The sequence below is a fragment of the Miniopterus natalensis genome, chromosome 4, assembly GCF_054644295.1.
Source record: "Miniopterus natalensis isolate mMinNat1 chromosome 4, mMinNat1.hap1, whole genome shotgun sequence".
NCBI classification, from domain to species: Eukaryota; Metazoa; Chordata; class Mammalia; order Chiroptera; family Miniopteridae; genus Miniopterus; species Miniopterus natalensis.
The window spans coordinates 4,078,608-4,092,091 of record NC_142084.1 but is presented as its reverse complement, the minus strand read 5'-3'; the positions used below and the strand labels follow the sequence as shown (position 1 = coordinate 4,092,091).

General features: G+C 56.2%; 1 protein-coding gene across 1 annotated transcript in view; it reads right to left on the bottom strand.

The window, feature by feature from the left end:
* Positions 1 to 3,549: 3,549 nt before the first annotated feature.
* The window catches only part of ANK2 (ankyrin 2), a 325,210-nt gene continuing 315,275 nt past the window's right edge, over positions 3,550 to 13,484 (bottom strand). The window contains exons 46-51 of the mRNA XM_087816209.1: positions 11,622 to 11,714; positions 11,126 to 11,209; positions 10,861 to 11,025; positions 9,609 to 9,791; positions 8,404 to 8,495; positions 3,550 to 5,673 (exon numbers count right to left, since the gene is read on the bottom strand). Coding sequence (XP_087672335.1) covers positions 5,490 to 5,673; positions 8,404 to 8,495; positions 9,609 to 9,791; positions 10,861 to 11,025; positions 11,126 to 11,209; positions 11,622 to 11,714 — 801 coding nt within the window. The 3' untranslated portion in view covers positions 3,550 to 5,489. The remainder of the gene's footprint in view (positions 5,674 to 8,403; positions 8,496 to 9,608; positions 9,792 to 10,860; positions 11,026 to 11,125; positions 11,210 to 11,621; positions 11,715 to 13,484) is intronic.

The window sequence follows — 13,484 nt, the reverse complement described above, 5'->3', positions numbered from 1 at the left end:
TGTTTGGGTTTGTTTCTATGTATTAGGTAGATCTGCCAGGACTCCCAGTATTTTGGATGGTCTCTGGTGCAGGCCAATGTCAGGCACTGTTTGTGACTGGCCTTGAGTACCCTGTTTGAAGCTTTCCACAATCCACAGCTTGTAGTTCCCTCTGCTGAGGCTAGGTGTGTTTGGACAAGACCAAGACGTGCACCAAGATTTGCTTTTCCAAGCCCTGGGTCCAGAAGCAGATCAGGCAAAGATTCCAAGCACCCAGATATTGATTGTTATTCAGTCTCTTAATGAGCCTCAGGCTGTAGAAACTCTACAGAGTGGGGTGAGAGGTTGTCAGTGGGTGAGGCAATTGCTTCCCCCTCAGACAAAAGCTGCTTGGGTGGTATATGTCTGCCTGAGAAAGATGTCCTCTGCAGTATGGGGTAATGACTCAGCACAGGAATCCAGATCGGTACTCTCTGAGCCCACAACCCTGGCTTCTCCTCACACAGCTCTAGTCCACTCTGTCCTCCCTCTGCCACAGCCCAAGAGGAGTGACTACACACAAAACTTTGTACATTGGCCCTTTAAGAGGGGGCCTGCATTTCCAGCCCTCTCTCCCTGGCAGACAGAAACCCTGCTGCTTTTCACAGCCAGATGTTATGTGGGCACCTGTCTCAGTGCTGGGCTAGGGAGCCCAGCTCGGGGTTTAGGCCCCCGAGTTCTCACTGGGAAATCCCCACAGCTGATCTATCCCTTCAGACCTTCAGCTGCTACCTGTGGGAGCCCCGGCAGCCCTCAGTTCTAAACTCCATCCCAGTGAGGACTGATGTCACTGAGGTGCTGGGGACCAGCCCAGGGCAGGTGAGGGCAGAGTGCAGTGTGCACAGGTGTGGAGTTGGAGGTTTTCCCTATTATTGCAAAGTATCGCCAAAGCTGTGCTAGCAGGGGTGTGACTCATATGGTCGGAACATCAGTGTGTGTGAGCATTTGTTATGGGTGTGCTGTTTGTATGTACACATCTCTCATCCCATCCTCTACGGAGGAATGTACCACTTATGAGTTTCTGAAACACGGATGCTACATTTTACCCAATGCCTCCTGGCCACCTTGGGGACACCACGCCCCCACCTGCCCCTGGCAGCTCAGTGTGGGTTCCTGCAGCTCTTAGCAACACACCATTTTTCCATCTTGGAGTGACAGTAGTAGTTTTATTTCTTAAAATGCGTTCCATGCCCTGGCCAGTCAGGCTCAGTGGGTTGGGTGCCATTGTGCACCAAGAGGTTGCTGGTTCGCTTCCTGGTCAGGGCACATGCCTGGGTTTCGAGCTTGACCCTCAGTAGAAAGTATGCAGGAGGCAGTCGATCGATGTTCTGCTCTCACATCAGTGTTTCTCTCTCTCCCTCTCCTTTCCTCTTTCTAAAATCAATAAAAATATTTTTTAAAGTATACCAAATCATACTGCTATTTTGTGATGTTTATGTAGCTATTCCTTAGTGATACTGGTCTGCATGTTTGTTGTCATTTTAAATATTTTTGAGTGCATTTTGTCCAGTTTTGGGACCAATGATATAGTTGCTTCCTTAAAAAAACACGTTTGGAACTTCTGTGTTCTCCCGGGCTGGGGCAGTCCAGAGGGATTGGATTACCTGTTTATTGAAAGTGCCATAGAGTCGTCTGTGCCAGCACCCAGATCTTCCTTGTGGTAAATCTGTGCTACTGTCCTGGGTCTTCATTACTGGGTTACTAGTGTGTTAATCACTGTTCCCCAGAGAAACAGAACCAGAGGGTAACATAGGTCGGTTGGGGGAGATTCACTGTAAGGGAGGGGTTCGTAAGGTCATGGCCACCGGGAGGGCCCGTTTGTGGGTCGTTACACCCGAAGGTCCGGGCCAGGCACACCAGTGTCCAAGGGCAGGAGAAGAGGGACATCCCTGCTCAGTCCTGACAGCCATTGCCTCCCTGGCTTTTGTCCTGTTCAGGCCTCACTGGAGTGGATGGGTTTCGAGTCCCTGTTCAAATGCAAATTTCTACTAGAAGTAAGGTTGTGCCAGCTGGCAGGCATCCCTGAGCCCAGTCAATTTGACACACAAATTAACTGTCACACAGGGGCCACCTTTACTCTCTGCCCTGTGGTAATTTTTAGTAACTTCCATTTACACAAAATCATCTCTTTTATTCATTTACTTACATAAAATTAGGTAATGTTTTCTTATAACTATTGCCTCCCTGATTCTCTCTCCCTAAAGGGGTTTTGCCCCCAATTCCACTGTGTGTGTGGAGGGGGGTCCCATCCAACAAGCAATTCTCAGCAGCTGCTGGGATTCCTACAGTTCGCCTCACCTCTCGCACCATCTACCCAGGGCAGCGTCCGAGTCCCGGGTGAAGGGCTCCGTCCCACAGGACAGACCACCCTTCAGACACCGGTCCCAAGCCCAGGCTGTCGCACATGCTGACCACCTGCTATGGACCCGAGGCTCCCAGGCCCCTCCTCGAGCTCCACCGACTCCCTGGAACAGAGGAATCCCTCCCGTACTGGGTCACACTGACTGACGGCGTGAGCGGGGCCGCCGGGGAAGACCCGAGGCCGCGGGGAAGGGCGGGCTCCTGCGCCCTCCAGCGTCCCCCTCCCTGGCCCTCCTGCGGGCTCTGTGGTGGCTTCACTGCACAGGCAGAATGGATGAACCCACTGACCCTTGGGGGCTGGCCGCCCTCCAGCCCAGAGATCCGGGGGGGAACCCTTGTCCTCCTGGCCGCCAGCCCCATCCCCAGGTGCTTCCCACAGTCCCCTGGCCGCAGGTGGGGGGGGCTGGAGGCCGTTTCCCTCTCGGTCTGGAAGCCTTGCCGGGCACCGAGGACGGTGGTGCCCCCGCTGCCCCGATGCCGGCCCCAGGTCCTGGCCCGTGTCACAGCCGGACGGACAGGTGCTCAAGCCTGCCCCCCCCAGCCCCCCCCGCCCTGCTTCCTGTCGGTGCTGCGACCCGTTATTGCTTCAAAGGCAGCTCGTGGATGTGTTCTGCATTTTTGCTGTTTTTCTGCTCTAATTGATAAGTCGGTTCTTGCAGGTTTGTGTTCATCCGACTACATCACCCGCACACTTCCTGTCTGGCCACCTGGGCCGGAGAATTATGGCCCTGGTTTAAGGTTGGGGTTTCCTGTGGCCTCTGCTCCGCTATATGCCACAGTTTCTAATACGTTCAGTTCTAGATTTTTTTTTTTGAAGCCAGACTTGAAAGATTGAGAGAGAAACTGGGAAGCACCCGTAGGTGTCTCCTGAGAGCCTGGCCCCAGCACAGAGCTGGACCGGCCTGTGCTGCACCCACAGCCCCCAGCCCCCAGTTCCTACTTCTCACTCGCCACCAACCCCAAAGGAAGCCTGTTTTCCTCCCTTTGCATGACAATAGAAGTTCTCTAATGGCAGGGACCCAAGTCCCAGGACAACGCATGCAGTTATGAAGTAAAAATAGCAGCACAGAAAGCAATCTGTGTCCTTCCTGCGGCTCCAGTCTCTGTCTCCTCCAGGTTAGTGTTTGCCCTGAAACCGGAGGTTAGAGGTAAAGAACAAGTCCCTGTGGCCACACGTAACACTTGTACATTTTATTTAATTAAATCAGCCGTGTACACGTTGCAGCTATGTGTGGTTAGTGTTGCATTTTTCCATTAACTGATACATGCCCTCATAGATATACTCAATTAGTGTTATCACCATGGGAACAAGATGCTGATTCGTCAACTGAAAATTCACTTCTTCTCACAGTATTCAAGTTTTTTGATTACACAGCAAAATTCAAAATCAAAGAAAGGTGAATAACCATTACGTTGTCACACAGACGTCATCTGCACTGCAAACTACACAACAGGAACGCTTCCTTGAGCTCCAGCCAAGGTCTGAGGAGAGGCCAGCGTGTCCCCCAAAGTCTTGCCACAGGCCCCTCACATTTTGGCTGCCAAAGAACGATGCTTTATTTCCTGCCCAATGGCCAGAAGTGCTGGCACTGGGGGTTAGGAGACGTGGCTCGTGGACTCCCTCCCGGGAAATCCCCGGGCGACGCGACCTGAAATGACGCAGGGCAGTGTGTCCGTGTTTGTGGCATGGGAGCAGTGACTCATTTTTGCACAGCAGGCAAGACCAGCTAGAGTTGGGAAATGTCCCCTCTGGGAGGTCAGACTCTGGCGTTTGTTTTTAAATCTCATCTCCATTGGATATACTTTTCTTTAACAAATAACTGATCCAAAGATGTATACTGTGTATATGAATATACGTGTGAATATATGAGATTAAGATGCCCCACAGCTTCAACACTAGGAATAGGACGGGGGTGTGGCATTGCTCAGAGGACTGAGGTCCCTTCTCTGAAATAACGCGCAGGAAATGCACAGCTGCACTTCACAGTTTTCAAGGGAGTTTGGGTTTCAAATAAATAAACCAGAAGTTTTAACCAAAACCAATTTTTTAAGGGTTTCTCCATCGCCCTCAAGCTGAAAACCAGCTGGAGAGTGCAGAAGGCTTGCTCTGGGTACGAATGAAAACCATCAACGTGACTGGAAGGGGGTTCTGACGTGGTGTGGGTTTAAATGCTACATGCAGGTGTCAGCGAAGATATAAACCCGGAGGAGGAGGGGAAACCGCCCCGCCCCGGCGCGGCCAGGAGCTTAATCTGTGTCGCGGGCAGATCCTGTTTCCAATGACTTATGTACAGTGCAGCGGCCAGAGGAAGGGCCACCGATAAGACAGCATGGTTTGCCAAAGCAGCAATGAGATCTGGAAACCTACAGTAGTTACAGCTCTGTAGATACCCTGCCAACGTGTCCGAGATCTGAAAGACCGGAAGATGCTAGAAGGCCCCAGGATGCAGCTGCTAGCACCTGGCTACCCCCCGCTCCCTCTCTGCCCTAGTGGGGCTGCCGGAGTCCAGGGGGTGTCCAGCTTAACAAGCCTCCAAGGGGGCAGTTCCCTGGGCAGGTCCCCCTCAGCTAGGGCAATGGCTATACTGGATTCCTAGGCCTGCAGGTGGCAGTGCCCCTCCTGCACAGAACCTGCCATCGCTCGCCTGTGTCAGCAGCATCCTAACCCACCATGCGCAGCCACTTCGAGGAGCCTTGGCTCCCCGATGCCCAGTGTGGTTAGGCCAGGCAGTGGCTCTCAGCTAATGTGTGTTCATCTGAGCATTTTCTATGTACACTGTACCGGACTCCCTTCGAGGGACGCTGTCATCACGGGGAGAGGTCTGCAGGGAGCCCCGGAATCGATCGATGGCTTCCCATGGAGCTGTGCAGAAGCGAAGGACGAGGGGCGGCCAGTTCCCAGGGCAGCCCAGACGCCAGGACTTGGGGGACACAGCACCCAGGATGAAGGATGCTATCTTTGGTCACAAATTAGCTTCAGTTGAAGGGGGTGGGGACAAACTAACCAATTGCTGTGTATGTGGGGTGTGGGGCAGGCAGGTCGCCCTGCTGACAGAAGGGGAGCCGCGTATGGAGTGGCGAGCAGGCTCTGGCGTGAGCACTGGGCGCCCTCACTGGGCCTCTTGCTCCGGGTCCTCCCTGCAGAAATGCCGCAGAAGCCGCTGGAGGTCGCGCTGGAGGTCGTCCTGCTCCAGGGCCTCGGGCACATCCTCCAGGTGCTCCAGGTGCACACGTTTCCCATGCCCGTCCTTCACCGCAGCCCTCGTCTGCCTGCTGGCCTTACTGAGTGTCGTCCTGCGGGCAGACAAGGCGGGGTCAGGCTCCCTTCACCGCCCACACGCCACCATCGCTCAGGCACGGGCTCAGGGGCGAGACTCATCCCAAGAATGTGACTCCATGCAGAAAGGCTAAGAAAAACCATTTTTAGTTTATTTAAAGCTCTTTAGCTGCTGTGGTGGCTACTATTATTGTCCTGTCTCCTTATGGGACAATGACGCTGTGGTTAGTCCACTCTCCGTCTGTCCACTTGTAAATAAAAGTCTACATCCCTCAGCATGGACATGGTTCACACACCAGGCACTATTATTATAGCAACAAATCAGGAACTTGAATCTCAGAGAATTTAAGCAACGCCCAGGGAACTAGCACGGGGAAGGTGCAGGGGCTGAGTCCAGCACCGGTGTTCACACGCCTCCTGTGGGACCGTGCAGGGGGGCCGCCTGGCCAGCTTCACCCCGCACTGCCCCACGGATCCCCAGGGCCCAGAGCTGGACATCTGCCCTCAGCCACGTTCTCAGCACCCTGCCTCCCGACGGCTCAGTGCGTCCACCAAGGTCACCTGGAGATGAACCTGGTGCGCTTTCGGGTCTCCTGGGGCTCTCGCTTCCGCCGGCCGTCCTCGCTGCCCTCACGCCTCACCTCTCCCGCCCACCTTTCCTTCCCCACGACACGAGCTATTTCCTATCTAAAAACACCTGAAATTTGTTCCTCTTGATAGAAAGGTCACATTTGGTTCCAAAGGTGGAATCAGATTATGATTTTGTAACTATTCAGCACCCATATTTGTTTTCTCCAAAAAGGCAGATATGTGGCTCTTCCTGCCAGGAGCTCTAGAAGCCTCTGCCACTCCGGGGCTGGGGACGAGCGTCGCCCAGGCCCTGCCCCGGAGGTCTGCACTGCCTGTGTGATGGCAGTGCTGTGAACTCCTGCCAGTCCCGACAGCGGAACCAAGTCACTCCTCTGTGTCCCGGCAGCTGAGGATGGCGTCCACGACAGTGACATACGCACCGCTGAGTCCGTAACACAGGGCCTGGCAAGCTGTCTGCACCCCGCTGGACTCAGGGCTTCAGCTGAGGATTCAGGAGGAGCTTGTCTCGCCCTTAGCCAATGTGCGACCTCGTGCTGGGCTGTGGGTGCTGTGGACCCCTCTGAATGACGGGGGGAGCTGGGCTGTGGGTGCTGTGTGTCCCTCGGAATGACGGGGGGAGCTGGGCTGTGGGTGCTGTGGACCCCTCTGAATGACGGGGGGAGCTGGGCTGTGGGTGCTGTGTGTCCCTCTGAATGACGGGGGGAGCTGGGCTGTGGGTGCTGTGTGTCCCTCTGAATGACGGGGAGAGCTGGGCTGTGGGTGCTGTGGACCCCTCTGAATGACGGGGGGAGCTGGGCTGTGGGTGCTGTGTGTCCCTCGGAATGACGGGGGGAGCTGGGCTGTGGGTGCTGTGGACCCCTCTGAATGACGGGGGGAGCTGGGCTGTGGGTGCTGTGTGTCCCTCGGAATGACGGGGGGAGCTGGGCTGTGGGTGCTGTGTGTCCCTCTGAATGACGGGGGGAGCTGGGCTGTGGGTGCTGTGTGTCCCTCTGAATGACGGGGGGAGCTGGGCTGTGGGTGCTGTGTGTCCCTCTGAATGACGGGGGGAGCTGGGCTGTGGGTGCTGTGTGTCCCTCTGAATGACGGGGGGAGCTGGGCTGTGGGTGCTGTGGACCCCTCTGAATGACGGGGGGAGCTGGGCTGTGGGTGCTGTGTGTCCCTCTGAATGACGGGGGGAGCTGGGCTGTGGGTGCTGTGGACCCCTCTGAATGACGGGGGGAGCTGGGCTGTGGGTGCTGTGTGTCCCTCTGAATGACGGGGGGAGCTGGGCTGTGGGTGCTGTGTGTCCCTCAGAATGACGGGGGGAGCTGGGCTGTGGGTGCTGTGTGTCCCTCGGAATGAAGCCCTGAGGCTCGAGTATAGGAAGCTTCCTCATCTCAGAGGCGCCTGTGAGCCGTGTGAGCCGCCACACACGTCAGCTCCCACTGCGGCACTTTCCAGGGTTGGAGGGGACACTGGACAGGACCCTTCACCTCACTGACTATCAGGTTTGCAGGCTCATAGCAGCCGTGCAAGCTCCCTAATGACAACGTTCTTCTTCTTCCCAGAGACGGGAGACGCTGGCTGGGACGTGTCCACGAGACTTTCTGCTGCAAAGCTAAGAACATGTGAGGAGTGGTCACCACGCTGCGGGGAGACGTGGGGAGAGACCAAGGCAGACGCCAGCGTCCACACGGCCCATCCTGAGGACGGCACTGGGCGCTGCTCGGTGAGGCCCGGCCACGGGCACACAGGCTGCCCAGGCGCTTTCTGAGCTGACTAAGCGCCTGCGTCGCCAGGCACACTCAGGTCCACGGCACCACATGCAGAACCACGGACCAGCCCATTAAAGCACACGTTCTGAGCTGCAGGTGGCAGCCACGCAGCAGCTCGTGAGCCACTGGCCGGGGTGTCTTCTCACCCCCCTCGACCTATCGGCACGGTGGACGTCCCTCGGGCTGGCCTGAGTCACCCAGGGTGGCTGTGGGAATAGGCGTCCACTGTCCTCGCGCCTGTCACTTCTAAAGCACCGAGAGGACCCCTGCAGTCTGAATCCCTGACTCCTGGGGGCTGCGGCTCCGGGGCTGCGGGCGCGTGGAGGCCCCATCTCTGCTCTCTTAGGTGGGAAGCGTTTGGAGGTGTTAGTGGGCAAAGCAGCACCGCATGCTAACCCAAACCTTTGAGTCACCGATCCGTCCTTGTTCAGGATCTCACTCGCTACTAAACTGGGAGCGTGGACTTTCGCGTGGCTACCTGTGTACCTCAGAGCCTGAAGTGGAGAAAAGGAAAGGGGGAGACCGTCACCCGCGGCGCACCCAGCAGCCCGCTGCTCTGCGTCCCGGCGTCCGCGCCAACAGGCGCACGGGGAGCCTCAGGTAGTGAAGCCCACTCCGGAGCAGACAGAACCAAGTTTCACTTACACCCCCGGCCGTGCGGAGACCTGTCCTCCTACTTGACAAAAGCTGCTGACCAGCCTCGTGTGGGGCTCAGCCTCCTCCCTCCTCACGCCTCCTCCCCGCAGCTGAGACATGGCAATGGCCAGACGCAAAATGGGCCAAAGCAACTCAGGTAATCCGCTTCGGGTCCCTGAGGCTGCTGGTCAGCTCTGAAGAACGCGACACGTCTGCGACTCGCTGATACTCCCCCAAACCGACGTGCGGAAGAGCCACACCTGCAGCACCCACTCAGTGGCATTAGTCTGGAGACATCTGCACGCATCCACGGTTCCCATCAAACCTGTGCCCCCGAATTCAGGTGCTTTTCCTCCCGGATGCTGGAAAAGGGACATTCTGTCTAATCCAAGGCCCCCGCTGCTATCCAGCCCATCACGGCCGTGGCAGCAGCAAGGGCGAGCCCCTGGGGGAGGCTCGCGCAGGGCACAGGGAGCTCTTCGCACGTCCGCTGCTCCTGACTTACGACGTTCTGGCCTCTGGATGCCTGGGTCTCGGAGTCGGAGTAAGGGGGTGTGTCTGCCTCACAGCCCCACCTCCCAGGTACTGGAGATCAGAACTTCATTCTGAACACGGGTTTGTTCATGGGCGTAACGTCTGCGGATTTTCTCAGTGCCCATCACTGGGCAGATGACGCCAGTGAGAGGAGGGCCTGCAGCCTGCCCGGCTCCCTCCCTCCCTGACGGGGTGCAGGGCCGCCACCCGGGCCAAGCACGAGGTGCTGACTCAGCTGCAGCGACCCCGGCATCTGGAGTTTTAAAAGCTCTGAGGGTGCCCAAGGCTGAGGGACACCACGTCACCGTAGGGCTATTAAGTCCGGAACGTCCTCTCTGGGGCTGTCCCACACCACTGTGAGCACCTAGGAGCAAGGACGCGATGACAGACCCTTTCTTTTCAGACACGCGGCAGGGACACGAGGAGCTGCTCTCTACCTGTTCAAAGTCCTCTTTGGCTGAGGGAAGATCAGCGGCAAAGCGGGGGTCCCCCAGGCGCTTCTCCTTCCTCTCTCCATGCACCACTGTGGTTTTGATGACTCTGCTGACTCGTCGGCCTTCCACGGGCTCAGCCTGGAACCGGGAGGCCTCGCACGGAGCGCCGGACTCAGACAGAGTCACCTAATGGGCGAAGGACACAAGCGCGGCTCTGACCGCCCAGGAACAGCGGTGCGCTCTTCTAGGATGAAACAAGCTTATGGAGGCCACGATGTTGCGCACCAACTTTCCGGAAAACAGAATTTTGGAAAAGAGAAGCTGATAGGAAAACCCCCCGTAATCACTTGGCAATGTTGCTGTAACAGCTCTGTGTACACAGCAAATCAAACACCTAATGAGCCACTTAGCAACCTGTCGGGAGTTTTGTAAGCCATACAGTGTGGACAGGACACCCTGTGTGTGGCTCTCTGCCCCACGTGGAAACGGTCAGCTTTGCATTTTGAAGATAAAATTGCCCCTAGGATGGAACTCTGAGAGAGGTGAGGGGCTACAAGGCCTCTTTCCGGGGACCCTCACACGCATCATCATAAAAGTGTGGGGACGGCACAGGTTTTGTGTCAGAGTGAAGGTGTCAGAGAGCAAGATGAACTGTCGAGGGTCCTGACTGGGGCTCTGAAACGCAGCATGTGCCCGGGGGCACCGCATGTGCACAGGGGCCTTTCCTGTCACTGCCTGCCGGCAGACAAGAGTCCAGTCTACTGGGCTTGAGTAGGGGGCTTCTGCTGTGGTCCACTATGAACTGAACAGAAAACAGAAACAGAAGCACAAGGACATTGAGTGTGAGGCTACAACGGTCCCTGGTGGCTATTTTAAAATCCCAGGGCACCATGGGGAAGAGTGAGTGTGCTGCTAAGAGCCGTGTGAGGGAGACAGAGGCCACAGGGCCATCTACCTTGTCTGGTCCCATGGTGCACTCCACGTTGCACGTCCACGTCGCACATTCACATCGCACGTCCATGTCACATGTTCTGTCACACGTCCAGGTCGCACGTCCACATCATGTGTCCACATCACTCCCCATGTCACACTCTACGTCACACTCCATGTAACACCATCAGGTGCCCACGTTGCAGCCCATGTCACACCCCATGTCACATGTTCACGTACTCCACCACGCAGGCCACGTCACAAGTCTACGTCACACTCCGTAACATACTCCACGACGCCAGCCTCGCAGCACCAGCGGCCTCACCTCTGACTGCTCGGTGTCGCTCTTCAGCACCACGCGTTTTATGACTTTGGAGTAGCCGTCCCCATCCTCAATGCTGACGGGTTCCTGGGGCTGTCCCTGCAAGGTGACCTCTTCCCTCTCCACGCCATCAGGGGATACATACCGCCTGATGACCTTCCTGGTGACCTGGAAGAGACGGCATCCACACATCTTGTCTGTGAGCGGCAGGACTGGCCTCAAGGACCCTCAGGTCAGAGGTCGCCCTGCAAGGACACGGGGACTCTACCTTCTTCACCACGGTGTGCCCTTGCTCGTCCACGTACTGCTCCTCCGTGACAGTCTCCGGGGGCATGTCAGGCACATCGTCGCCCTGCGCAGAGACGGGTCGTGTCAGCGGTGGCCTTGACTGAGGGACCACCTGCTCCCGGGCCAGAGTGTGCGTGTGAGATGGTTAATGGGGACAGAGCGTTACCGGGGGCCAGACCCCGTCACAGCAGGTTCACAGAGAGGAAGGCAGGTGACCCCATGCTCAGGAGGCTCCAACCAAAGTCAGCACAATCACACACACAGGCAGGCGGCACATGCGGCAGGACAGCACAGTCACAGCGTCCCCGCCGTCGGAGCCTGCGGAGCGGCAACCGAGCTGTGTCCTTAGCATCAACACTCAGAAGGGTCGCATGGCTGCTTCCCGGCCACGCAGCAGCATGCAGGCCCCGCCGCTCAGCGCCAGCCACGGGCTGCAGGACACTGTCCCTGGTCCGGCGTCTCTGAGCAGGTGGTACCTGAATGATCACCCTCCGGCGGACAACCCTGGTGGTGACCATCGCCTCGTCGTCTGAGCTGGCCTCCAGCCCACCCAACTCAGCTGTGAGCTCCTGTAAGCAGGGAAGCAGGGTGGTCATCACGCTAGGGGCCGCCTCTGCCACGGGCTCTGCTTGAGCTCATGTGCATTTCTGGAGGTTTGTCCACTCCACTCTGGGGATGAGCCAGCAGAGGTGCGAACAACCATGCACGAGGCTCAAACTTCACAGAGAATGTGGCTTCCTGTTTGGTGGCACTGGAGTCTGTCTGAGTGTGCCAAGATCTGCCAGAGAAGCAGGCGGCTCACGCACCCTGCCTGGGCCTCACGCTCCTGGTAAGTACCAAGTGGGGACACAGGCCTCCCAGCTCTCAGCTTCGGCCTGTAATGACCACTGCTGCCGGGAGAGATGCTCCCGTAGGACCGGGTTCCCTGCAGCCTCATCCGGCCAGCGGTGCACCCGGGGGGTGCCCTGGGGTGTCACACTCACTCTGCAGGACCCCAGCCAGGGATGGAGCAAGATTACAGCATGTGTCTCAGAAGCCACATATCAAATCACTCTTTCCTCATGGAATGTTATTCAAAAGAAAGAAAATCATTTTTCTCAATGGATTTTAAAATACCGCTTGTATTTCTATGTTCTTTTCTGCTAAAAAAAAAAGCACATAAAATCTAGATCAAGTTATACATTAAATATGCTCAGGACCCTGCTGCCTAGCAGCAGGGTCAGCGAGGAACCTGACTGACACCTGAGCCTCGGGTCAGGGCTGTGAGAAGTCAGGGTCAGAATTGGACAGGAGACGGGTGACAGGTGTTCACCAAGAACAGGGGATGGCCTGAAGCAGGTGGACACGGAGGGACCGTTTCAAGTCTACAGTTCAATGAGATTATGAATTCTTGGGCTAAATTTGCTAACTTTTAAGCTCAGACAGCACCTATGAAAGATTTTTACTAGAATTGATCTAAGCCAGTTATAGCGAGGTGAGTAATTCTGTGCAAAGGCTGACATGAAATAAAAATCCATTCGTGGGATGAATTCATGTTTCAGGTAGGTGCTGAGCCCGGGGACTTCTGATTTCAGTCGCAGTGCGGATGCCTCCTGCTGGCAGATGCCACCCTCACAGTGAACCAGCAAATGCAAGTCTACAGCCCAAAGACAGGCCACATTACCCTTTCCCCAAAAGGTTTTAATTCTTCTGTCTAACTCACTCTTTCCTACTAAGGCGGACACTTGGACACACAGGATGTTTTTGAATTCTAACAGGAAAAATTACACCTAATTCAATTTGTACTAAGTTAAGTTGAACGGGAGCAGATTCACACTGTGTGTGAGAACCACCTAGGGAGCTCCTGGAAAGGCAGGTGCCTCCTCGGCCCTCCAGTTCAGGATTCTGAGGGGGCCATGGCCAGTCAGCGTGAGAGGCAGGGACCCTTCACACCTCATTTTGAGAATAAAAGGTTTAAACAAATTTCCTGTGATGGTCTCCACTGTCCACATGTCCTGGCTCCCTGCGTGAGAAGGGGCTGCATCTGATGCCACTGGCATTTGGGGGCAGCAACATGTTTAGGCAGAAAGTCCTTGGAACAAGCCCTCTGGGCTGAGCTTGTCCCCATGACTGTCACAGTGGGTTGAAGGTCACTGAGCGGGATGCTGCTTTGCCCAGAGTTTTTTCCTTAGTTAAAGGGTTTTCAGTGATAACATTCGGGCCCATGGTCAAGGGGCTGCACTGGCATGGTGCCTCATGCTTTCCAGGCTCACCGCTCCCAGATTTTCATAAGGATGGAGGAGCTCATATGGCCCAGGATCACTAAGTGGGCAAACCTGTGGTTTTGCAGTGAAGACCTA